Genomic DNA, 27839 nt, shown 5'->3' with positions numbered 1-27839 from the left:
AGTAGTTCCTCAAAAGTGGTTCCTTCAATGAGAAGCCCCGATGTAAATTTTTTTTTTTTATTTATTTATTTATTTACATACAATAAACAGTATGTTGTGAGACTATAGTACCTGCTTCTTGGTTTGGAATTGTCTTGCCATTTGCGCCGTTTCCTTTCTTCATCAGTGTCAAGTGTTTTTCCCAACCAAAAATTCAGTGCAACGGCACAGTCTCAAGCCTCAGGGAGGCACTGTATTTTAGTCTTGCCTCCGGTAAAAGTCAGTTACTCTGTGGATAAGGATCAGCTGTGCTGAAGGTCCCGGTCCCCAGACTAATGAACCCTACCTGTCCAGAGGGGATGTGATATGAGAAAAACTGTCAGCTCAGGCCCCCTGCTACTCTGGATTGGCATTGTAAAATTACTCTCTCTCTCTCTCTCTTTCTCTCCAATTCGTATACTGTAGCTTTCACTCTCTAAGCCGTTTATTTTAATAGCAGCTCGCGTATGCTATTGCTCAAAATGATAACTGAATGTTTAGTAGTCAGTACCTGTGTGTTTTACGTATATGTTAGTATTTCACCGACCCCTGACTCCCTGACCAATTACCAGCTTTAATTGGGAAGATAAACATGATCCCTGTGCGCTTGTTCTCTGTGCGATATGATGTTATAGGGTGGAGAGAGCAGGAGGTTCCAGAGGGACTCATTACAGTTGCTGCTTAATGTCGTTCCAGTCCGTCTCTGACTCTTCCTTGCAATGCACTTAAAATCTACAGCTAAACCCATCACATTTTGGCTGCAGAAATCAGAATAATACTGATAATTAATAAAAAAAAATATGTGGAAATGTATGCTGTTTTTAATATAGCAGTAGTGTTGCTTTTGGTTTTATGGATTATGGGTTAGGGATTTGAAATGACGCTTAAAGGGATACTCCACTTTTTTTGGAAATAGGCTCATTTTGCCACTACCCCAGAGTTTTCTGGTCCCATTGATTTCCATAGTAGGAAAAAAATATATACTATGGAAGTCAATGAGACCAGAAACTGTTTGGTTACTGATATTCTTCTAAATATCAGTAAATCGGCCGAATGTATTTGAAAACTCAACTTTTAAACTCTGGGGGAGTGGTAAAATGAGCCTATTTCCAAAAAAAGTGGAGTATCCCTTTAATCATCTATCCTATCCTATCACATTACTTTATATTACTCTACATTATATTACATTTTAAGTTTGGGGTTTTCCCTAGACGTGAGCAGTGTAGATTATTTTGCAATATTAGCAACATTTGCAAGTCTCGTTTCAGACTTGAACTAGCCTACACAAGCATCAAGGCAAAGGTTGAATTGTCGACGTATGGAACTGATATTAGCAATATCGATGCTTCACATGCTGGAAGCTCCCTAAGTTTCATCTGTTTGAATAAAAAAGCCAGTAGCGTGTTTGCGTATTGGCAGTGTGTAGTAGCGTAATTGGGGCTGTCATATGCTTTGAGCAGCCATCTGTGTGTAGTACCTCAAAGAGTGTGACTGCTGAGATTTGGGCATTTAAACAAAGCTCACTCCCTCTTTCCTGCTGTGGCGTGTAGCTCAGTTTGAATCCCTCAGGCTGGGGAAAATGAGATTATTTCAATCTGCTGTTGCCCTTTTAAAACTCCGACTGCTGAATAAGCAGCGATGCAGTCCCGGCCAACAGCAACACGTCCCCCGTATAATGGCAGTCATTTCGCTTCGTAGAAATCCGGTCTGAAGTATAAAAGTGGGCTACTGCTGCTACTAAATCTTAATCTCACAGTGTTGTTTTTAGTAATCCTATTATAATATTCATTACAAAGACAAAAGACTGTGCTGACTTGCATGAAACAGGTCAGTTTACTGTCATAAAGCCATTGCAGGCTGAATGTTGTGGGAATTTATTGCTTGTCTGACAAAAAGTTATACATGTCTCATTGTGGTGATGCCATGTGATTAATCCAATGGTTGCTAAAAGTCTTTGGCTATAAATACACCCACCATGCAACATAGATGAGGCATGGCTAGCGGCAGCTCTGTGGTTGAGAAAGCAGGACCCGTACGGCGGCGCGCAGAGATGAATAAGTAAAACCTTTCACTTTCAGACTCGGAGAACGAGGCCGGCTGCTTATGACAGCTTGCTCGGCATTTTTGTTCTTGAAAGGAAAGCTTTTGGGGATCGGTTTGTGTTTATTCGTGAGAAGGGAGTGAGAGCAAAGGGTTTGTATCTGTTTGAAGGACTGATGCTAAAATGATCTGTGGTTTTGTCATTCTGTGGTAAACAGCGGGAGGATTTTGTAGTGATTTGATTTTACAGTCATTGACAAAGATTCCTATTTGACAGAAGAGGTTTTGTGACTGATTCAGTATTTGAAGACATGAGTCGGCCTCATGCGCCTTCATTCATCACAGTGAAATGTATCACAGAGTCATGGATTTCTTTCAGGTTATAGATGGTCACCTTACTGTCTCATTTGGTGCGGGAAATCACTCACTAATTGAAATTAATTTGCCCGCTTAATATGGATGACTATTCTTGCCCTGTTCACAAAAGCTGCTTCTTTAACTCACTATTGATTATTTACTATTAGATTAAAAGGGAAATGTTTTTATGTTTAAACCACCCTTTTATTGCAAAGAAACTATTGGTAGTTCAGTAACTTCCTAAGTTGATCTGACACAAGTTTTTGAGACTTTTTGACTGATTTACTAGACAAAGCATCTCAAAAGACGATTTATTCATGAGTCGGACTGCATTGATTGTGCTAAATACTTGTTTTTGTCTTGTCTTACGCACAAGATGCATTGTTTGTTCATTGTCTTCTGTAAAATGTAATGGACTACTTGCACAACTTCTTCCGCGTTCTTCTTATTTATTCCTACTCATGAGAAAACAGATTATTACTGCGTTTTATGGCTGACACTTGATTAAAACAATGAATCATGTTCTCTGTGTGTTAATATGAATTATATTGATCCTGCTGAGATGTTCCTATAAATAAACTTTCTTTCCAACTGTTAGTGGAGAAAAAATATACAGTATTTCTCCACTAACCTGCTGCAGTCCGGTGCTCGTATTCTTATTTAACAATGTTTTCTCTTACTGATCAGAGTTCATTATCTGTTTACATTTATAAATACATTTTAGTGGAAAAAAGGGATTGCAAATAGAAATGTTCCATTGAGTTTGGAAAATTCTTAATGTCCAGATTTTTAAATCTTCTGACTGGCGTTTAGTCAACCTGGAGCACATTGAAAATATACCTAACTGGAAAAAAGTGTAATTTTTTTCAAAAAACAAAATGTGTCACAAAGCTCGGTGTTAGTAGTCCATTCAATCAAGTAGATTTAGCCTGTTTTGATTTAGCTCGACCAATTTAGCTCAAAGACGTTTTTCAGAACATGGGTCAAAAACGTTTATTTGTATTTGAAGAAAATCACATTTTACGAAGGAAATCAATTGCTGATTAAAAAGTTGATAGGTGCTTTTGATACCCTTAAGTCTCCAGGAACACTTCGCAATATCCGACAATATCCCATGTCATGACGCCTCATGCTCAGACCCCCTGCCAGCCTTCTGGGTTGTGTTTCCTTCCTGCTGCAGTCAAACCATCCATCAAAGTACACCAAATCCACCATAATCGGACTCTAGACAGTTTGAGGTCAACCAACATGGTCTCTTTCCTCAATAGTAACAGGTTAATAACGTTTTGTTTACTCTCGAGTATTTTCTGACTAATCCATCCTCATTTGCAACATTCAAAGGTTGTTTTTGGTGTTCCTAATCTCCTTTCTTCTAACTCCCCGGGGATGTTAAATAGTAACTAAATAGAGAAAGCTGCTCAGATACTGATTTTGTTGTTCAGCACTTTCAAGTTTTGAACTTCAAGCCACAAGCATTTACAGAAGAGCAGAGTAATTATTGCGTGTTCACCTGGGATAAACCCTGAAGAGTGCTGCCTCAGTATTTCACTATTCCCTTTTGTCCTTTATGTGTCTTTAATTCTAAGTTGACCTGTAAGACTTAAGGCTAAAGGGAAAATAATAGCAATTACACACCACAACTATCAACTATAGAAACAAAATCTTTGAGTATTTTTTTTTCCCCAGGTGATGAATGAAACATTGACAGCCAATCAGAATCCATCCTGCCTTAAAGAGCATAAACATTTAAAGCAGCAGACAACAACTTTAGTGCACTTATCATAAACAGTATGTTATTCTGTGTTGGTGTAGACGCTAACATATTTATTGTTATAGTTATCTTTATAGTTATTGATGAGAATGTGCCTTTAAACTTGATGTGGACACATTAGCATTACTTCAAAACTTACTTCATTACAGCACTTTTAGGCAAAATGATGCCACCTTTTAAGATTTTGTTATCCATTCTTTATTACAAATTTTCAAACTGAAAAGCGTGAATACAAATTGTTCAGGATGTTTACAAATGGACTGTTTCACCCAATATTTATGTATACTGTGCATGATTTGTAGTTTTTTGGATACATGCTTTGGATAAATTTAACTTCGCAACATGCTAACAGCAAACTCCACTGGAATCAATTGTGAGTCAATTCTACGTAGAAGTATACTGCCTTTTGTACAACGTTGGAAATTAGAAATGAATCAGATATGGCAGCTCTGACATGGTCATTTTTAACACCATTATATGTTTCTGATGTGCTGGTCCTGATCAATACAGGAGCATGGTTGAGTGACCATTGCTACTCCATCTATGCCAAAACAATTGGCATGTTTTTCTAGAACAAATGATAAAAGAATTAAGCCATTCTTCCTTGTAGAATATGTTGAGTTTTTGGGATTAAAACTGACTTCTTCATGCAGACAGTGTGCATCTGTTCAGATAATGGATGTAATAGGAATACTCTGCTGGTGACAAACACTGCTCAAAGTCAGTAAGTAATGGACTATTAGGATTGAGCATTGGGGATGTAAACAGCAACACTGTCCGCATAAACAAACAAGACTTCATTAGTGCCCAGACAGAAAACTGGCCTACATTACTACATTATATAATGCCTAATTCAAGGGTTTGATGCCAAAGTTCCTAAATATGAAGATCCTCTTCTTCAGTGGCGGTTCTAGTTTGAATTACACCCTGGGCAAGAGACCACCTTCAAGCACCTTCAAATGTAATTATTAAAAATATTATCTCTAAACTATTACTAATTCACAATAATTGTTCATAATTCACATTTGCACATTGACATAAACTGAGTGTGTGTGTGTCTGCAAAGATGGCAAAATCCAAACTCCTTGACTTTGTGGGGCCATTTTTTTTTATAAATCATACTTGTTTTGTTTTTGTATTTTATTAAATGTATGTGATGGCTAAGTTTAGGTTTATATTCTTGGCTGATAGAATATACAGTTTGTACAGTATAAAAACATTTTTTTTTCTATGGAATGTCCCCATGAAACATGGAAACCCAACAACGTGTGTGTGTATATATGTCTGTAGTGATTCTCACAATCACCACACTCATGTTCATCATCTGTCATTTCCACACATTAGATGTCACACACCGAAGAAGAATGCAGTTGAATGTGTGTTTGTCTGTTTGAGAAATAGGTAGACATCCCTTGGTGGTGCCAGTGTATTGATTTCCAGAAGTAAAGGGGTGTATCTGCAGCTCAGTTCTGCGGATTTCGGTTGCGACTGGTTGTCGCTTTCCTCTGCAATGCAGAAGTCAAACACATTTTTTTTTTCACTCAATCCAGTGGAGTGACGTTTGACTGTCCCTGCTTTCATAAAAGATGGCATTGTCATACTCTGCCTCCACAAGGTCATTTTATTCAGACTGATTTAATTTAGCTGTACAAATACAACAGCTGATTTTTATTTATTTTTTTTACCTTGAATGACGCATCTTGTTATGGCAACTATGCATTTATTTAATCAAGAACATAAAGAAGGTATTATTATGAGTCAGATATGTCTAGTTTCCAAAGGTTCAGCACATAAAGGTCATTGTGCATCCTTTCCCTTGTGTTACCCAGCATGCAACTTCAAATTTGACCCTGACTCTGACTTTGATTGGAGTCTGTGTCTTCTGGCAACGCCCCAGTTGGTTGAGGATGTCTGAAGCATTTCTCAGAGTGCATGATGGGCCCTGGGGAGGGGTGAGGTGTGGGGGGTGGGGTGGAGCTGTAAGAAGCGGCGAGATGTCGCTCTCTTCCCTCCAGCCCGTGTTTCGCAACCAAGCAGGTGGGTTGCAATCTTCCTCCATCTTCTTCCCCTCCTTTTTTCCCCTCTCCTCTGCTTTTTCTTCCTCCCCTGGAGCTACAGCATGACACGGGCAGCTTGCAGAAAGCCAGACAGCATCAATCGCAGGGTGGTGAGTTAGTGTTCACCCTTTCGGCTCACTTTGGAGTCATCAATCACTGGTTTTGGGACATACTTTGGTATGTTGGTGACTCTTAACAGGCTGGTCACCATTTGTTTTAATGTACAGCTTAGGCTCTAGATATTAACTTTAGGTTAGTACAGAACACTTTGTTTTCATTACAAATGTATGTTGATAAGATTTACTGGGTTAAATTCGATCATTCTTTATGTTGTGTCATCATTCACAGACTGCTAATTGTTGTACATTTTTCCTTTGGGGACCATTGGATAGCAGATTGTCTCTGTAAAAAATAATTTGCATGGTGTCGTGGCCTTAAGACTTCTTATGCTAATCTTTGAATTCTTGTACTTAAGTGTTTGGGTTTAACTTGAAAATGAATAGCTGATGGCTACATGTTCTTAAAAAAATGCATTTGAATGCACTCAGTTGAGGTTGCTACAAATAGGACCGTTATGCAACCATACAGACGATGGTTAATTTCCTCTGGAAATATGTTGCGTTGCCATAATTAAGCCACAGCATGAAACATATTTAACAGACCAATAGACACAGCTAGTGATAAAGAAATTGATTTGTTTTGATCCACGTAGAACGCAAAATCTGGCTTTATTGAGTGTTATTGTTTCATGGTTCTTTCAACACTGAATATTGCATGAGAATATTACTGTACGCTTGAATGGACGTTTGCACTGAACATCGAGTGAAAATCAAGCGAATGCCGCCACTCATAATGTGAGGCGTTTTAATTTAAAAAAGAACAAGCCATGGAAGATATTCGGCCAACCAATCACAGGTGCTAAAATCAACATGTTTTACATATACAAGTGATTCAAGTGTAGGCATTTCGACTAGTATTGCTGTCATAAATGGACCGGTGTCTAAGGACATGGTCCGACCGTCAGTCACATCACAGATATGACAGCACAGAAAATAATAAAATATTCAACCCATATGGGCAAGCTTTTAGGGCAGCTCTCTGGGGTCTATCCTGCTAGCAGAATTGTTTCTGACTGTTCTTATAAAAACCTATCTCAATCACAATTGAATATTGATGTATAGTCCCAATAAAGTATGGCATATTGTGGTAGTCTGCTGCATCCTCCACAATTTAGTGCTTGAATTACTTTAACTTGGACTGGCTTTTAACAGGAAAAGACTTTTTTTCATAGATATATTATCCATAGAGATAGTGGGCTATATGTGGGACAGGACAGTGAAGTGATGGTCAGAAATGGTCAGAAAATCTGCTAGATATCAATTCATAAGTCACAATTCAGTTTAAATAAGAATGATTGGACCTACTGTAACAACACGTGTGGCCCTGTAAAACAGCAGTGGTTAAGTAAGAAGTATGTCTTCTTACCAACTAACCTGCCTACTGTATATTGCCTATTCCAGGATCCGCCACTGTCTGTAGAGCATTTTTCAAGAACAATGTACATTTTTCAAGAACTGTGACAAATTCCAATCCAAAAAGCCAAATGTTGAGGTAATTATTCCCTATTCATGAAAGCATTAATTTATATTTTTGGTGAATCACTTTTTATTTTGGTAAACAATCATTACATTTATGATTTATGTCAAATTTGCATAATAAGACAGCATTTGCTTCTAAGTGAAGAAATGCATGTTAAACAGTCAAATTGTTTAAATCTGACTTTAAAGTCATGTAATCTCAAACTGCACTAGAGGGGAACTCATTTTTCCATCGACAATGTGCTTCAATAAAATTTGTCACATTTCATTTCTCATGGTCAATTAACAGGAAAATTGAGAAATGGTGCCCATGTTAATGGTATTGAAACTGAAGATATTGAGAATATGAAACATTCAAACCCCAAAGGTTTTTAAGACCAACAGCCAAAATTAGATCATGTATTTCCTACTTGCGGCATCCTGTGAAGTCACAAGAAGTGAAGGTTTAGCCACCATTCTGGCTGTACAACAGTGACATTCCTGCTGAAATCACTCTCTCAAAGCAGTGGGAGAACTCAGCGGGGACATAGGTGTGTGGAAACAAGACTGTCAAGGTGACCTTAACCAGTGAGCCCATGCCAAAAAGTGTCCTCCTGGCAAAGGATGCCCAACTAAGATAGAGTACCACAGTTTCAGATGTTTACTGGTGCATTGTGGGAGGGCGAATGCACAGAAAGCAGGAAGCCCTAGAAATCTCTCAGGCAGGTAAGGATTCAGCAGAGTGCATATTAGGGGAAATTGTCAGCTGGCCTGGTTATTGATTTGTGTTGGTGGTCCACTTGCAGCTTCAATTCACATTCGTCTGAACTCAAGACTACCAGAACATCATAGCACCAACAAGTCAATAACTCTTCCCAGGTGTTAAAGCATTAGCTGCTAATGTGTGTGTGTAAACTCTGGATAAATGCAGTAATTTTACTCTTGAAAAGCACATGACAAGCAGTTTAGACAAGCACATGTTGATGTTGTCGATAGATTTTAATATACCTCAAGCTTGACATCACAATTTCAGATAATTGTGTCTGCTGCTCCCTTAAATGATGGAATCACATTCATGGTCATTGTATGTAATTATTTCCTATAATAGTTCAATGACTATCACTTTATAAAAGTGCAATTTCTTCTTGTAATTTAATAAAAGTGAAAAGTGTTCAATAAAACAGAACATCATAAAACTGGACATTAAAAAAAACAGTAATAAACAAATGAAATGAAAAAGTAAAACAAGCGAACTTAAGCTTCTGTTTACCCTAATTGTGTGAGTTGTTAAATGTTTATATGGGAATAAATGTCTATATTCAATCTGTTCGTTATATAAAGCATATAAAGATTGTGTCTCTTCAAATTAAAAAATTGGACTAAACCACTCAATTCATATGGATTCGTTTTACGATCTCTTCATGACATTTTTTGAAGTGTCGATTGCACAGCTGTCAGATCTTAAATATCTCATATCTATTTACTCATAAATATGAGTAAATGATGACAGAATTTTATTTTTTGAGTGAACTATCCCTTTAAGTAAAAGTGGTGGCATCAGCAATAGAATCATAAGAAATAATTTTCTGCCAAGTATAGTCAATTTGTCTTACTGTTTGGTGTTTAATATTGTGTTCACGCAGCTTTAATTTCTGCAGTGAAATGTATGTGGAACTTTTTATAGTGGCTTCAAATGCTCATCCAATCAGACTTTAGAATAGATCTGTTGTGTAATATATGTTGTGTCATCTCTAATCTTTAATTTACATTATTGTATAACAGTATCAGATCTTAAGCTAAATGTGTCAAGTGCTCCTGGAGTTAAATAAGGGAGAAACAAGGCTGTTGAAAAATCAATAATGATATTTTTAGTGTGATTGCGCTCATACTCGCACCCACCGAGCCTATTTCTAATGCAAGAATCTTCAGAAACACCCACATGCTGGTGTTAAGAGCCCTGCAGGGTCTCTCACAATTATTATCCAGTCGCTTTCAGCCTCTCAAAGTTTTCTTTCCTTCCCGCTCTGCCCTGCATACATTATAAAAGTGAAGAGAGAATATGTTCTAGCTCGTCAAAAGTTTCATCAGGAAGACCAAATGTCCTGGACATGAACGTCTCCTGGGTGGACTTGAATATATTGAATTTTAGATGTAGATCTTGCAAGAATTACTCAGCATCTTAGAATCGATATGAATAATTGAACTGCAGAAATTGACATAATGAAAGAGGTTGAATATTTCGATCTCTTTTTATGTCAGATTTCTGTAAATGCCAGTATTGTCTTGTATAAATGGATTTCATGACGATATAGCTGTCAATTTAGTCAGAATAACAAATAGCCAATAGTCATGAGAGAGTTGAATACAAAATATGATCATATCTGAAGAGCTGAGGATATGCATCCACAAACATGTTCAAACAGAGCTAGCTTAGAAAAGACCAAGAGAAAGACAGTAGGTGATAAATATCAGTTTACAATTTAACTAATTGTAACTAATTTAGACAGAAAATTAGTTTGCAATGAACTGGGCCATGTCACACAAGCCCGTACAATTCTGCTTTGGCAGTAGTAATAACTTCATATGCATTCACACCTAGCTAGGATTTTCAACTGGGTCAACAAAGTCGAGGGTGTTAAAGCTACTGTTTAATACCCTTCATTAATTAGACATGATCTGGCAAATTGAGAAGACTGTGGAGAAAAGAGAAATATTGTCAATAGTTAATGAGATTTGAAGTGCCAAGACACAGAGAACACTAATTAAGAGAAATCATATGAATAAGATGGTGACAGTGAGTCAACATACAGTAACTGGGCTTTGAAATATGAATGAAGGTGTACTGCAATCATATTATCAGTTCGGGTTCTTTTGATGAATGTTTGGCAAGGTCTAATAAAAGATCAACCTTGTGGGGACAAACTTTCTCTAAAAACAATCAAATGGGCCATTTCCACAAGGGAATTTATTTTTTCATAAATCAGACTAATAATCTCCTTATTCAATTTAAAAGTTGTACACTATTTCCTGTCACCAGGCACGATAAGTAAGGAAGCCGCCAAAATTTGCGTTTTTGTTTCTGCTTACAATTTTGTTTTATTCTTTTCTCTTTCTGTCTCTACAGCTGGGATGACAGTAGTTCGGTCAGCAGTGGTTTGAGTGATACTTTAGATAACATCGGCACTGACGATCTGAATCCACCAACATATTCCGGCATCACATCTCGCAAGAGCAAAGCAGCACAGGTGTGCATACACACATTTTTATAAATAGCTTTGTATCAGCAGTCTGTCAGTAGGCCACAGCAGATTGAACAGACTGAGTGATTTGGACATTTTGCTTTGGCTAGTAAGAAAAGTTTAGCCATCTGTCAGACGGATTGCCAATGTGAGATTACTATGTTTCGTGTGTCTGTGTGGTTCACAGTCAAATAAAGATACGCACAGTCACACCGAGCAGGATGCTAGCAGCTGGGCTGGTGCTGAGGATCTGAAGAAGGTTGATGAAGAGATGGATCCAGGTATGGACCCTTCCTGCAAGTGGAAGTCTTCATCCACTTCCTCTTCATGTCAGGGTGAGGACGTTGGCCAGAAGACAGCTTTGCCCATGTCTCAAACAGGCTCCTGGAGGAGGGGCATGAGTGCCCAGGTTGGCATCACACCACCACGGACCAAAGGCTCATCCACCTCTCTCAAATCACCAGGTATCAAAATCTCACACAGTGGTACTTTGTAAATACGTGGAGCACTATTTGTGGTTTCACTGAGAGAGACACTGTCAGAAAGGTGCTCTTTTCAAAAATGGCAGTTCTCTGAAGGAACTTTCAAAATGGAACCCACAATTTTCTGTAAGGAAGCATAAAAGATACAGTTGCCTTTTCGCTTGTTACAAAACCAAGGGCATATCAGTGATATCTGTCTGTAGGGGACATTTTATGCATGGTCTTCAAAATAAATGCTTACTGTGCTTCAAAGAGAAGGTAAAATCAAAAAGAGAAGTATTTATCTATTTCTTTATCTCAGCAAACTTTTGCAGCTGAAGCTCTTTTGGTACACTCAGCAGGAACACGTTATTTTGGCTTAGAGTACCTTATCTGTGCTGTTTGCTGAGTTGTGCAAAGAAGGGCCGTTGGCTTGAACACAAGAGCCATGATGGATTGGGTTGTGAAATTATTTGCAAAAAAAAACTTGCCAGCAGTATTGAATGATTGATCAGGAGGTACTTGTGCCATAACAAACATCTTTGTGCTGACAGGTAAAACAGATGATGCCAAGGCATCTGAGAAGGGCAAGGCCCCATCTAAGAGCCCAAGCATCCAGCGCTCACCATCGGATGCAGGCAAGAGCAGCGGAGATGAAGGGAAGAAGCCACCCTCAGGCATCGGTCGTCCTCCTACCACAAGCTCCTTCGGGTTTAAGAAGATTCCTGGTTCCGCCGGAGCCCTCATCACTACCAGCGGGGCCACTCTGACCAGTGGATCTGCGACTCTAGGCAAGGTACCAAAGTCTGCAGGCATTGGGAAGGGTGCAGGTGTCGGCAATGAGCGGAAGACAAGCCTCGATGGTGCTCAACACCAGGATGATGCCGTTTTGTTAGGCTGTGGAGGCTCTAAGGTTCCACTCCAGTATCGCTCCCTACCTAGACCGGCAAAGTCATCAAGTGGGGGAAGCAGCGTGGTGGGCCGCAGCGGGCATCGTTCCAGCTCTAGCAGCATTGATTCTAATGTCAGCGGAAAGTCTGCGGGAGTTAGTGGAGGGGTGGTTGGAACCCCAACCAGCACAAAGAGAAGAGACCCCGGGAAAGTGGGGTCAGGACGCTCTAGTCCCATTACCATCAACCAAACGGATAAAGAGAAAGTGGCAGGTTCGGATCAAGAGGGAACGGGGTTGTCCACCTCCCCCAAATCCAGTCCCACTTCCACCCAATCGGGACTCAGACAGCCAGGCTCCAAATACCCAGACATTGCATCCCCCACATTCCGCAGGTAACCGACTTTCTTTCTGAATAAAATGACTGGGGTAATGGGAGGACAAGAAAAGTTAGACAAAGATGACAAAAGGCAGACATAAGCAGAGATAAGACTAAAATATGAAAGCAAAGTAGGCAGTTAGCTTGACAAATGGACACAAGCAGACAGTAAGAATGAACAATTGCTTTTTGTGGTTTGGCTCACTCTTGCGATGTCATGACCTCTTGGCCAGCATGTTTCCTCAGTAAGTATGTGAGATGGACGTGAGCTGCTTTAGGCTGTGCTGCATGATTTGATCCACCAATGAGTTTGGGCTTACCTCAGAGATCCAGGAAAGTTTGTGATGGATTACGGAGCTCATTGTTTGAGTCATAGCCATAGCCTTCTGTCTCACTTTTGTATTTCCCCCAGCCACCATTAGATGACCTGAAATCTTGCTAGCAGCCCACAAATGTTCTGATGAATAGAGAAGGATCTAATTTAAATCAATAGTTCTCAACTGGTTTTTATGCAGAACCAGATTTCACAATGAACATCAGGGGATGACCTATGTAGTAGCAAAAGAAAAAAAAAAACGTATATTGGCAAAAAACTCAAGATTCGTCATGTGTCTGTTGTTTGGCTACCAGTGAGTGTTTTATTTATTTAATTTTTTTGTCAGAAAGTTTTTATTTTTATTTATTTATATTCTCCGTTGTCTGAGTCTCATAACAGCCTGCAACCCATTTTTGAGAATCGAAATCACTTTAGCAGTCTGTCTTAGCACCTCTCTCCCTCATCAGAGGACAGTTGCACACAAGGTGGATTATGGTCAGATTGCCACCTGGTGGTTATGGAATGTAAGTGCATATGTGGAAACACTCCTCAGGGAGCATGATTTGCCATTTTAATCAGACTCAATTCAGCATTGATTAAAGCAGGTGGAGTGAGCGGATTTCCAGCACACTGATCTCTGTATTAGTAGGTATGTCCATTTGAAAACATGTCTACATGGTGCGCTGCTCTGCTCCATCAAGCCAAAGCGTAATAGTGTAATTTGCTTGCCTCCGGCTGTTATTGCTAGAGCCATACAGTGATAACCATGGGCAGATCCACCACTGAAAGCATATTTGATTATGTACAAGGAGTAGAAACTGACCAATTAAGTTATTGCATCTACATCTTCATGAAAGAGCAAATGTGTGTAAACTGTTTCTGAAATCAACTCAATTCATTGCGACAGTTTCCATAAGGAATGTTTATGAACAATTTGTTGTCTTGTTTTCACTTTGTCCAGGTTGTTTGGCAGCAAGTCTAGCAGTAAACCAAGTTCCCCTGGAACCCCTGACTCTGGTAAATGCCCATCGGCACTGGGCAGTCCTCATGGCACACTGGCACGGCAGGCCAGCCTGGATTCACCCTCCTCAGGAACAGGTAGTCTGGGCAGCATGGGTGGGCAAAGTGGAGGCAGCAGCCCGTTGTACGGCAAAACGCCCGACCTGGGCACTGACTCCCCCGCCTCTAGTCCGGCGTCAGGCCTCTCTCTGCCCTCTAACGCCCGGCCTTGGCCTCCGAACCTCAGCAGTTCCTCTGCGGGCAGTAAAGACACACTGAGCTGCCACAGTATGACCAGTTTACACACAAGCTCAGAGTCCATAGACCTGCCACTGCCACATCACCACGGGGCAAAGGTCACCCGCACGGGCAGTGTCAAGTCCACCCTGTCTGAGGGGTAAGTGCAGATATCCATATGGTCTAAATTAAGTGATAAGATGACAATGTATTGCTTATTACATGATGTTTAATGAAATAATGGAGCATTAGTTTGTTGTTGAAATCTGTTAGTTTTGAAATGATCAAACTGCCTGTTTTGTCGTAGATAACTCTCTTGTTTTTCTTCTGTTTTAATAGCATGCCTCTTGACAGAAACACTCTCCCCAAAAAGGGATTAAGGTACTAATATAACCACCATCCATGTAATTGTCCTCACAAATATATTTTTGTTTATGTTGTCACCTCCATCAAGTAACTAGCATTAATATTCTCGTCAACTGCGTTTGAATTTGTGTCACTTACCCATACATGTGTACATGTATCAGTGGTGTTTGCTAAAGCAAGCATTACTATTATTACTCATACTTAGCCATTGAAACCCCCAACCCTAAATATTAAACTTTAGCACATCATCCTGTACAGTTTGTGCTACAGACATTAATGATTCCTTAAATCATGTGGGTTTTTTATGAGAGCTGTGCACATTTCGATAACGAGTGAAAATATTCTGTAGACTGGCACTACCATTCAAAGGATGCATTAAACTGACCAATAAACAAATCAGCATATAACAATCTGAATGTGACACTAAAAACTGGAAGAATTCAGCTTTGCCATCACAGTAATCAATTGCATTTTAAAATATTTTAAGATAGAAAACAACTATTTTGGAACACTTTAGCAACACTTTAACAACCCACAGCACTGGGAGTGTTCGCAAAATGTTTTACATATCCACCGTGGCTTGTCAAGTTGTGACTCATTGATTTTTTTAACACTTATTTAATAACACTTTTAGCAAGAGACAACCACAGAAACAGTAACACACTCTTAAGAAGCAATTAAATATTCACAAAGATAAGCACAGCATTTAAATGAAATCAGACTTTCATTTAAATGAAATCAGGCTCGTGTCCAAACCACTATAAAAGAGCCATCAATCTGCAGTCAGGACGAAAGATAAACTGTGGAAATGCTGCATGCGCGTGTGACCTTCTATTTGCAGTTAAATCGCAATGTGAGCAAATCATTTAGCTCACAATATGGTATTTTAATTCCAAAGGCTCAGGTAGGCAGTGCAGATAGTCCAGTCAGGAAGATCCACGTGATCTCCATTCGTTTTATGGAAAGCGTCTTTGACGCATACTAAGTCTGCCCACTGCCTAAAGCTATCACTGCAGAACAATGGATGTGAGACTGTGTGGGCAGTTATTATCTAGCTTTATTGTATAAATCATGTTAAGCCCTATCACAGCTGAAGATTTAGTGCTTTTAGTTTAATAGACTCAATAATTGGAACAGTTGCATTTATTTATTTATATATATATATAAACATCTTGTGGAATAGCTAAAACTGTCTATTGGCCCTCCAATCAGGTATCCTCCATCCTCCAGACAGACATCACATGAGGAAGGAAAGGAATGGTTGCGTTCTCACTCCACTGGAGGTCTGCAGGACACAGGAAGTCCACTTTCACCACCGGGCACAACCAGCACCAACGCTGGCAAATACCACTACTCAAACCTGCGTATGTAAACATATATCATATCTGAGTTATACTTTACAGTAGAACACCTACAATTTCTGGATTTCTCATTCCACCATAAACAGACATCATTTTGTGACATCATGACATTTGTGTTGCAGTGAGTCCCACCAGCATGTCACAGTATAATCTTCCCAGCACCAGTATGAGCCGCTCCAACAGTATTCCAGCACAGGATTCATTCGAGCTGTACGGGGAGGGTCACACTTTGGGCGGCAGTGCCACCTCTCTGGAGGAACGGCCTCGCGGGATGAGCCGGTCCGGCTCCTTCCGAGACAGCACCGATGAAGGTTAGCACTGAAGTTACTTCCTCTAGAAGAACTGATTTATTTATTTAATTCCGTACCATTGAAATGCCTTTTCTATGTAGTTGTGCATGTACCTGTAATTATGCATGTCTGTTAGAATTCTTTTGGCTTCCTTTAGCATTAAAAACAGAAATATTTATATTGTTATGTTGTTCTGCTCTGTCTACAGTTCATGGTTCTTCTCTGTCTTTGGTCTCGAGCACATCATCTTTGTATTCTGCGGTGAGTGACGCTATAGTCTTCCTACAGAATCTTGTGATGACTAATCAGTCAGATTTCAATTTCAACATTTTACAAAAATAAATCAATAGTACTTTTCAAAAAAAAAAAAAAATATATATATATATATATATATTGGGCTAAAGGCACATGTTTTATTTTAATTATATTTATCTCGAAACATTTCACTATGCAAGTTAAAAGTTATTCATGTGATCGCATCAATGCATAGTCGATTCTTATATAGTAATATTGTTTTTTTTTTATTTTTTAAAAGTTAAGATTTATGTAGCAAATGAAAATCATATAAATTACCAAATATATTTTGAGACATAAGTATTATTAATGATTTTTATTTCCATTCAGTTTTTCAAAAACTGAAGAATATGTTAAATATTGGTATTTGAGGGCTAATGGATCAATATTTAATGTGACAATTAACTGGCTGACCTTTACAACTGTTGACATGACATGGTTAGATTTAAAAGGTCAAAATAATTTATGAAGCTGTTTATCCACCTTAGAGATAATCACCATATTTATAATAAAACTACAGACTACATAATATATAATATATAATGAGACTACAGTATTCCACCAAAATAAAAGTTTAATGGTTTTAAGAAATTAAAACGAAAGGTATTGTAACGTAAAATAATATACTTATTATTATTATAACTCTTAAAGTGCACCATATTGATGCATAGAACTTTAAAATGTACAAACTTTTCTGATAGGGGACCACATCCCCGGACCCCCCTAGAGGGACTGCAATATATATATATATATATATATATATATATATATATTCTATATTATATTATATTATTATATTATATTTTATATTTTAGATATTCTGCAATCATACTACTGGAGTGGTGAAAAAACGATTTTTATTACGGTGTGCCTTTAGCCCCATTGTACCCTAAGATTATAAAAACTCTGTTTGAGTGTGTATTTTTTTATATTGATTTTATCGCATGCTATTATTTATTTGAACTAATTTGTGCTTTCATTTTGTCTATAAACATTTTAGTTTTATATTTGATATTTATTATTTTTTTTAGAGCTGGGTTTCCTTTGAAAATATAATAGATACACATTATATTCCTTGCCTGAGTCTCGCTTTCTATATTAAAAGTCATTTTAGATCATAATAAATTCATTAGTATTAACTGCTAGTCTCTGAATAACTGTAACATCATACATGCTGTTTCCATTTGCCTGAGCTTGACAAACTAATAACTTTGAAGGGTAATTTATCGGAGAAGACGTCAAAGTTGAATATTTAACCTCCACTATTCACCAAGGCTATAAATGAAGACTAATGACGAGATTTAGACCCATCTCAGAGGCTCATGGTGGCTCAGTATTGTGACTTTGCCACTATTTGAACACACATTTTCTCACTTTCAGGTGCTGGCCTTTTTAGACAAGGTAATAATTTGTCATACAGAAAAGTCTGCTTGTATTCACTTTATATTTTTTGATAAATGCAAACCCTAACAGTCTAACGTTTTGCTTCAAATCAGCTGCTACTAACGGGTAACCATAAATCTGATCCAAATGGCAAAATTCTGATCATTGATTAATTTGTATGGCTTTGTGATTTACCTTTAAGTGTTTGCATAGAGCTGGTGTGGATTTTGGCTTCTTAATTCTTTCTTCTTATTGGATATAATAGGGAACACTGATCGTAGATTTTGAATGCAAAAAAAAAAAAAAGAAAGAAAGAAGACTATTGGATGTTGGTAATATTGTATTTGGGTTATTTCCATCTCCTTTAACTGTTGTTTTCTCCCACAGACGGAGGAGAAGGCCCACTCTGAGGTAAGAATATCTTGTTTCCTAGTGATTTTGGTAATACGTAAAAGCAATAAAAGGTCAAACAGTGATACACTTTCACAAAGTCCAAAATCAGTTGCGCCTTTGAATTGGACAACCACCCCAATACATTTACCAACAACACACATATTAAAAAAAAAAAAAAAATACACTATGTTGCATTATTTTATGAGACACTCTTATGGTATCAATATCTTTAATTCACTTGTATTCACTGGCTCACGTGCAGTCCTGGACAAAAATCTTTAAAAACTCACAACCCTAATTTCCCAGGTTTGGTTTTATTTGGACTCTTGTTCGTTTGATCACTGATTTTCCTTTGATTTCACATTATTTTGTGTTTTTGTGCCATTAAAGGGATAGTTCACTTTGAAATAAATTGTTGATATGTTTTAGCTTACCTCAAGGGCATCCAAGATGTAGGTGTCTTTGTTTGCACAGTATTTTCAATTTTGATATTTAAAGGTCAAGCCGTTCTTGTCTGTCAGTCATATAATGGAAACCTATGGGGTCCACCTCAAAGAGCATGCTAATTTGGACTTCTTAATTTGGACTTCTCTGTGCATGCTCTTTGAGGTGGACCCCATATACCTCCATTATATGACTGACAGATAAGAACGGTTTGACCTAAATATATCAAAATTGAAAATACTGTGGAAACAAAGACGCCTGCATCTTGGATGCCCTTGAGGTAAGCTAAAACACACCAAAAATTAATTTCAAAGTGAACTATCCCTTTAATATTCTCTCTCCTGGTGTCATATTTTTCCAAGACTGCAGACTTCTATATATGATGTGTCATGTAACGCTTAACAACTAACGAACAGCGTTCTGTGTAACTACTAAAAACAAATGTATTCCTGTCTGCACTGTGTACGAACATGCAACATAGAGTTAATTGTACTCTTCTTTCCTCAATCAAGGGCCAAACAGTCCAAAATACAACGGTAATTTCCCATTTTACATACACTCTCTTCTGGTATAATACAAGAGAAAGCACTTCAAAGTCTTACACGCAGAGTGCTTACCTGAGGCCACTGATTGATATCTAGGTTCTTTTGTTAAGCAAAGAAAATGAAAGCAGTTTATTCTCCATTGTTTGAGTGCACAGCTCATTGAGGTTTGTAATGAGAAACCACATTTTTTCCCCACAGCAAATCAGAAAACTGCGAAGAGAGCTGGACGCTTCTCAGGAGAAAGTGGCAACCCTGACCTCTCAGCTGGCGGCCAACGTGAGTTAGATGCTAAAACAAAAAAAAGGCATCACAATACATCTCAAACTGCACAGTAGTAGCTTCTAAAACTGTTAACAGTCAGCATGTTTGGGAATTTGCATTGAAAGCATCTCAAAATCCCGGACTCTGAGGTATTCTGTGATATTCTGAAGAGAAGTTTTAGTTTGTGTCCCTGGATTGTCAAACTAGGGCACATAGTTTCACAGTGTCACGTTAGATTTCTGTGTGAAGGCACTGCAGGAAGAGAGCAGAGTTTGGACCGGGCTGAGCTCTATTCACTTTCCTGTCCCAGGAGTGATGAGGGCAGGTGTGATGAAGGGCTTTGCTCTCTGACAGTTTCGTGAGAAGTGTGACAGAGCATGAGACAGTTCCTGTCCCATCACTCGACCTCCTCTGTGATTTGTGTTTGACAGGATTCGTGTATGGGAGAACTCCTGCGAACTATATCTATTCAAGTCGTACAATTCTTGAGTGGATTGAAATGTCTGCTCTCCAGCTGGATGTTTTTGAACTTCTCAGTGTCAGAACAACTTTTGAAAGTTGGTGCTCATTATTCAGGGATGAAAGAGAACGTCTTTGTTTCTGTTGGATTCTGATCCCCCACAGCAACACAGAAACTATATGATATGAAGATTAAATTGTACTTCCTTTGGACACTTACGACAAATGGATTTCATTAGTTATCAAACCAGTATCACAGTTTAAAACCAAGTGGCATTTATTTTAAATTTGGCAAAAGCATAAAAAATGACACCAGTCTGAACTTGCAATTACAATCAGAAAGTCTATAATTTTAATTTAAGTGTATGTTAAAGGAGTAGTTCACTTTTAAAAAAATGTTGCTGATAATTTACTCACCCCCATGTCATCCAAGAGGTCCATGTCTTTCTTTCTTTCTTCAGTCGAAAAGAAATTAAGGTTTTTAATGAAAACATTCCAGGATTTTTCTCCATATAATGGACTTCAATGGGAACCAAATGGTTCAAGGTCCAAATGAGAGTTTCGGTGCAGCTTCAAAGGGCTTTAAACGATTCCAGACGATGAATAAGGGTCTTATCAAGCGAAACGATCTGTCATTTAAAAAAAAAAAAATGAAAAAGTCTAAGTTTTATAAGCTCAAATGCTCGCCTTGCTCTGTTCTGTGATGCGCGTTTGTGACTCTCCTGTTCAAACTCGTCATCAAAATGAACAAATCTTTTTTCGAGTCATGACTCGAAGGGTCCTTGATAAGACCCTTATTCGTCGTCTGGAATCGTTTAAAGCCCTTTGAAGCTGCACTGAAACTCTCATTTGAAACTTGAACAGTTTGGTTCCCATTGAAGTCCATTATATGGAGAAAATCCTGGAATGTTTTCATCAAAAACCTTAATTTCTTTTTGACTGAAGAAAGAAAGATGTGGACATCTTGGATGACATGGGGTTGAGTAAATTATCAGCAAAAGTTGTTTTTTTTTTTAAGTGAACTACTCCTTTAGTATCCAAATTTGGGTATGAACCCACAAAGTTTCTCTTGATCTTCCATTCAAAAGTTTCTGCCCACCCATTGGTTAATCCTTCAGTATCATGTGCATTTGTATTAGAGAGTCTGTGCCGTGTTGTATTAGGACGTGAGAGAGCTTAAGGATGGCTGTGGCTAACAGGGGTACTGCTTTAGCTAGTTCTCTGTTTTGGCCACAGCTGAACCGTTATCCGGGTAAAGAAAGGTCAAAGAGACGAGACCATTTTGCTCAGATATTGTCATCACAACCACACCAGGTAAGGTGATAACACGAGATGTAGCTTTATATATGTGTTTAAATGTTGCTTAAAAAGCTAGTATGTGGCTTTCATATATGTGCGTATCATAGTTTAAAATAATTTTAATGTCAAAATGTCCACCTTGAGGTTTTAATAGGTGAGAGTTTGCTTGGTGGGATTCATGTGTCAGACTCCTTTGTGTAAGATTTGTGGAAATGCTGCCTGTTTCAGGTGTGCTTGACTGGGCTGAGGGACTCGGAGTGGACAGATTGTTGAAGGAATATAAATGGATGGACAAACAGGTCATGGCAGGGCATGTCGTAAAAGTGTGTTTATAGAGGCACTCTCCTATTAGAGTCACTCAAGCATTTGGCATTGTGCCTCTCAGTATTCGCTTGGCTTCACTTCCTGGCAGGCATTTTAAATAGTATATACCAAGAAACTTTTGAATGCACCTCTTTTATAAAACACAGTGATATTTTACTTAAATTTTAGAATTGAAAATGTTTTTATTTTATTTAGAACTACAGGACAGCTATCTAGCTTAAGTCCTCGTTGTTGGGCTGTTGGTCAGTTACAACAAATGATGTCCACAAAAAATCTTTAAGAAAGGTTTCAGTCTGGATTTAGATCAGAACACAGCAGCGAGACCGCTCTTGTCTGGGTCACAAACGACTTTCTCACTTCTTCTGACACGGGTGCTTGTAGCATTTTAGTTTTGTTAGATATTAGTGCTGCTTTTGTCACGGTATGCCATACCATCCTTCTTGAAAGGTTGCGTGGCTGGTGATGTGTTTGAGTGGTTAAAATTTTATTTCACTGATCGTTTCCAGTATACTGTACATGTTTGGTGAAAAATAAATTCATGAGGGTGTCCCTCAGGGGTCTGTGTTAGGACCATTATATCTTCTTATCTATTACCAGTGTGGATGATAGACAACTTTCTCAATTAGTCAAAAACCGAAATGCTGCTTGGTGGTATGCCAACGGCTCTGCATAAATGGAATCATTACTGCCGTTCAGTATCTCCATTGCTTGAAATGCTCTACCTTTGGTGATAAGAAATTCCCCAAAACTGGACTGTTCTAAGAAGTCTCTAAAGACTCATCGTTTCAAATCTGTTTGTTATTTTTATTTTTTTATTGTTTGTATTCTTTTTTTTGTCATAGCACTTTGAGTTTTAGAAAAGCATTATAAATAAAATATTTTTTTATTTTATTTTATTTTATTTATTTATTTATTTTTTATTATGGTTTAGGCCAAGTCTAACTATTGTATGTATTGTTTGTTTTTTGTTCTGATATGTCCCTTAGTTTTTTAAAACACTATGAGTCAAAGGTCAGATGTTAAACTGGGTCATTTCTCTTGCCAAAAGATTTTTTGGATGTATTAAATGTATTGTATATATTTATTGTGTGGGTGTATATACATTCACAGACTTGAGAAGTCTTTTCGGCATAGCTGAGGTCAGGAGAGACTGCTCTTGCACCAAAGCCCTGGGCCTTATGTTCAGACAAGCCTTAGACATTGTGTTTCCTTTGAACTCCTTCTCAGTAACTTAAACCTGAAACATGCTTCAAAGTTCACAGCACTGTTTAGCTTGCCTGTGCAGTATAGATCAGAGATTCCCAGGGGGAATCCTCCAGAGGCTCAGACTGGGTGGATAAAAAGATAGTTTTAAAAAGATGATGTTTTTTTCCTGCTCAAATGCCCAGTGTGTGCTGGAAGTTTTATGCACGGAAGGATAAACTTAATAGATCTGAAAATCTATACTGTGGGTCTCACCGTGTACTTATATTAGTTTTACACCCACTACATTCACATTATTGGCTTCATCGGTTTGTGTTGCCGAAAGCAAAGCAGGTTTTGTGTTGTATGATAAACAAGCGTCAGCAAGGACGCATTAAATTGATCAAAAGTCACAGTAAAGACATTTGTGATGTCTATTTCAGATAGACATCTGTTCTTTTGAACCTTCTAGTCGTCAAAGAATATTAAAAACATGTAAAATATCAAGTTGCACAACAGTTTTCAACATTGATAATGATAATAAGAAATGTTTCTTGAGCATCAAATAAGCATATTAGAATGATTACAATGGAGACTGGAGTAATGATGCTGAAAATTCATGCATCACAAGAATAATGTTTTAAGATATATATTACAATAGAAAACTGTCATTAAATAATATATATATATATATATATATATATATATATATATATATATATATATATATAACGGTTTTTACCGTATTTAATTAAATAAAAAGACCATTGTTGACTATAAAATAATATATTTTTTAAATACATTAACAAATCTTATGACCCCCAAACTTTTGAAAGTTTATTTATTCATGTACCTCTAGATGTTCAGCAACTGAACTTTGACAGCCTTGAACACAGAGAAGTTTAAGTTTTCGATTCTTTCTCAAATAGCCTGTGGATTTGGTAAAGTGTCTTATTAGAACTCTGTGTTGAAAAATCTGCGTGTGTGTGTGTGTTTTGACAGGCACACCTGGTGGCTGCGTTTGAGAAGAGTCTGACGAACATGACCTGTCGCCTGCAGAGTCTAACAATGACAGCGGAGCAAAAGGTAGGAAAGGACATACACACACAAATGTGAACAGCAACTTAAATATTTGAATGTTTCCGTGTTTGTTGAGACGTAATAGCACACATTTTACCAATCAAGAGATATTAGTACCATTTTCTAGGGGGGGCTGAGCAGTCTAAGCAGTTCCACCCATCAATAAAACCATCCAGTCATCATGTAAATATAACCTTCAGGTTAAAATGTGAAACGGCTTCCTTAATGTGCACAAAGCACCATCATCGACTTAATGAGTTCCTGCTTCTGTTAATCCCTCTTGAATAAACCATCAGAGAATACAGAGGGACGTCTTTGTTAAGATGGGACAATTTCAATTAAATCCGAAACCCTATCGTAAGCACTGGAATCTTGAGCTCTGGATCGACAGAGAGACCGTATTGTGATGGAATAGGGGGCTGCAACACATGCTCGGTTCCTTGGATCAGCGGGGCTCTTATCTCCTCGTGCTTTTTTGGCAGGAAACATCTGATAGAGGAATAAGACAGCTGGTGGTACAAGAGGGAGTTTGTGCTTCGCCTACAAAATAGTTTGTGTTGGGTCAAAAACTGAAAGTCCTTTCTAGCGATTCAGAAGTAATGCTGATTTTGAATTAGCAATGCTTGCATCACAATTTTAATTGTGCATATTTAGGGTTTGGAATTTAAACAAACCTCTAACCATAAGTTTTCAACTTTGGTGCGCAACTCTCCCTGCATCATTTGAGCAACAGACATTAATCATAATCGCTGCTCTTTTACTTTACTAAGCGATATGGGGAAGTCAGTTGTGTTTGTATTCAATGTAACTGTGTGTGTTGCAGGAGTCCGAGCTGGCGGAGTTGAGAGAGACCATTGAAGCGTTGAAAACTCAGAACACAGATGCTCAGACGGCCATTCAAGTGGCCCTCAACGGCCCTGGTCACGTTCATAAAGGTGCTGATTGTGTAGCTACTTGTTTCGCAATTATTAAAGGAATATTTCCGGTTCAAGTTAAGGTGCAGTCACATTTCCCATTGAAATCCATTCATTTCACCAATCCATTCACGTGGATTTCGCAATGATATCAAGTTGGTCGCACAGCAAATTTGATGTGTTGACTAACAAAACAGTACTTGCATTGAAAATGACTTCTATGTGTACACTATTGATAATAAACAATTAATCTTTTTTTTCCCACTAAATTCCACCGCAATTTTTGCTAATGTGACAGCACCTTTTAAACTCAATCGACAGCACGTATAATCGATTACCAAAAAATTGAATTTTCACAAGTTGAAAATCCCTTCTGTTTTCCTTTTTTTTAAAAACATTATGTATGTATGAAAAAACACTTACTAACATTTTCTGTGTAAAGATACATGCCTTTTTACTTCATTCCCATGACATCGTAAAACCTAAAGCCTTAAAACAACCATAAAAATAACAATTTAAACAACTAAATAATAAAAAATACACAGATTTCATAAATATTGGTGCTTTTGTATCATTTTCTGCTTTTAAAATTTGCCCTATTTACGTCCATTGTAGGTTCCACTGTAACTCACAAATGTTTGTCATGTGATGATGACCGTGTGTGTGTGTGTGTGTGTGTGTGTGGCAGACCTGAGGATCCGTCGACAGCACTCATCAGAAAGCATGTCCAGTATTAACAGTGCTGCCAGCCATTCCAGTATGGGTAGCGCTAAAGACGTAGATGACAAGAAGAAAAAGAAGAAAAGCTGGGTGAGTCATTGCACAAGGCTTCAGCTTCACAGGCTTTTCCGCTTGTAGAATGATGACTACAAATGTGATGAAAGAGCACAGCATTTGAAAAAAAAAAAGTTACATGAAGTGTATGAATCACTGCATTAGATTTGATGACGGTAGTCCATGTTTAAAGAGCTTATAGAGCCAAAAACAGTAATCTTGCCATACCGAACCAAGCTCAAGAGGAAATAACCGTCCCTTTCCATTCGTAGAAATGTCCGGCTTGATGGTTGCATAAATGGCTGCATAAATGACTTCATCTTACATCTTACAGTTTAATGTTTAGTGTAATAGAAATTCAGCATATTTTACATTTGCATTTGGCTGACGCTTTTATTTTCAATGTACATATCTACGTTTTATTAGTTGTTGGTTTCCCTGGGAATCGAACTCACGACCTTTGCATTCTTAGGATCTAGATATTAATGCCAACTGTGAAACATTGATTAACACTGTAAGAGGACAAAAAGTGTGTCTTTATCATTTTCTATAAGGCTTGTTTTAAAATTCTTCTATGAGAAAGTGATTTTTAGTTAGTCATCATTCTAATAGTGGCATCCTCTCTAATTCAGTTTCCACTTTGAGAACATCAAGAACACGCAGCACAAACATTTCTGTCATTTCACTCCCTTCCGACTGTCTCGCCCTCTTTCACGCCCTCTCTCACACTTTCTCTGTCTTTCACTTCCTCACCACACCACCAGGGAAAGGATAGAGGACACAAGGTGACTATAACACCCCCTCAAACTCTCCTGCATGCCCGTATAAAAGGATCCGACATGCTCGTCCCATTTTTCCCTTCAGTGGCCCTTAAAACCCCTAAACTTCCTCACCCTTCAGTCCTTGCCCTTTAAAAAACATATCTTTATATCTTCTTTGAGGAATGCACTAATTAAGAACATCTTCTCGCTCAGGTTGCTGTCATTACCGGTGATATATTTTTGTTATTAAGATGCAGTTTTGCATGTTTTACTCCTACTCAGCTGTTCTAGTTCACTGGCAGCTATTTCGTAGGTTTTTTTTTTATCTCCTAATGCTTGGGGGATGTTGTTTATTCTCATTTAGGGTCTACATTAAGTCAAGAGCACTTGAGGTAAACCGCTGTTTGAGAAATAGCATTGGCATTGTGTGTAGCAGTTATAGCAACTTTTCCTCAAGCTGCCTTGGACTCGTGTAATGAGAGCAGAGCTCAAACCGAGCTCATAAATACCAATCAACTCTTTTTTTATGCGCCTATTAATTATTCATCAGCACAATTTGAGGCAGTGTGGTCTCTGGGTTCAGACAGTCTGGAAACACTGCTCAGAGATGAAAGACAATGAGAAAGCAAAATAAAAAGAAAACGAGTTAGATGAGGGTTGCAATATATAATACATTCAAAGCAGGGCTCAACAATAAGGATGCATTGTGAGTGAGAGTTGTGGGACAGATTTGTTTTCGCCTTTTATTAAATATAATGTAATGCACATGCATAAAAAGAAAATGCTTAAGAAAAATATAAATTTATATATATATATATATATATATATATATATATATATGTGTGTGTGTACTGTATACTGTATATTAGTGCTGTTAACATTAATGCATTAATGTATGCGATTTAATTTTTGTCCAGTTTAACGTATTACAATATTTAACGCATTGGCATAAACTCATCATGGAGCTTTTACTGAATACTTAACTTTCCTTCTTCATTCTTCAAAAGGACGTTTCTTAAATATTTGGACTCCTTATCTTCGCTTTACTAACTCTACCGTTGCATCTATATTGCATCTATATCTATATTTATTTGTATTGTGTCATATGTCCTGAATATTGTCCAGATCTATGTTGTGCTTAGCTTTGTTCTTGTCTGTTAAATTTAAATGTGTTCATAAGAAAATAAAAATACAAATATTTGAAAATATGTATATATTTAACGCAATTCTTGGCAAGCTCCCACCCTTTGGCAAGCGTAATATTCACGCAAAAGCTTTTAAACCATTCAATTGCGACAAGACAAAAGAAAACTTTGTGTTGTTTCTACATTCATTTGGACTTATTACAGTATAAAATATATTAAAATGC

At 37.9% G+C, this 27839-nt stretch overlaps 1 protein-coding gene across 20 annotated transcripts in view; it reads left to right on the top strand.

The window, feature by feature from the left end:
• nav3 (neuron navigator 3) overlaps window positions 1-27839 on the top strand; it is a 288447-nt gene that overhangs the window by 245514 nt on the left and 15094 nt on the right. For 9 of the 20 annotated variants that reach the window (XM_089127018.1, XM_089127022.1, XM_089127019.1 and 6 more), the window contains 15 exons: window positions 10945-11065; window positions 11247-11523; window positions 12075-12804; window positions 14066-14500; window positions 14680-14721; window positions 15919-16070; window positions 16190-16378; window positions 16566-16618; window positions 18032-18052; window positions 18422-18445; window positions 19384-19407; window positions 19615-19692; window positions 23944-24027; window positions 24845-24956; window positions 25624-25745. In XM_089127018.1, coding sequence (XP_088983144.1) covers window positions 10945-11065; window positions 11247-11523; window positions 12075-12804; window positions 14066-14500; window positions 14680-14721; window positions 15919-16070; window positions 16190-16378; window positions 16566-16618; window positions 18032-18052; window positions 18422-18445; window positions 19384-19407; window positions 19615-19692; window positions 23944-24027; window positions 24845-24956; window positions 25624-25745 — 2464 coding nt within the window. The remainder of the gene's footprint in view (window positions 1-10944; window positions 11066-11246; window positions 11524-12074; window positions 12805-14065; window positions 14501-14679; window positions 14722-15918; window positions 16071-16189; window positions 16379-16565; window positions 16619-18031; window positions 18053-18421; window positions 18446-19383; window positions 19408-19614; window positions 19693-23943; window positions 24028-24844; window positions 24957-25623; window positions 25746-27839) is intronic. The other 11 variants (XM_089127017.1, XM_089127014.1, XM_089127012.1 and 8 more) reach the window with 3 other exon arrangements.

This window comes from Pimephales promelas, chromosome 24 (genome assembly GCF_988280905.1).
Source record: "Pimephales promelas chromosome 24, fPimPro1.hap1.1, whole genome shotgun sequence".
Lineage (NCBI taxonomy): Eukaryota > Metazoa > Chordata > Actinopteri > Cypriniformes > Leuciscidae > Pimephales > Pimephales promelas.
This window is presented reverse-complemented; position numbering and strand designations above follow the sequence as displayed.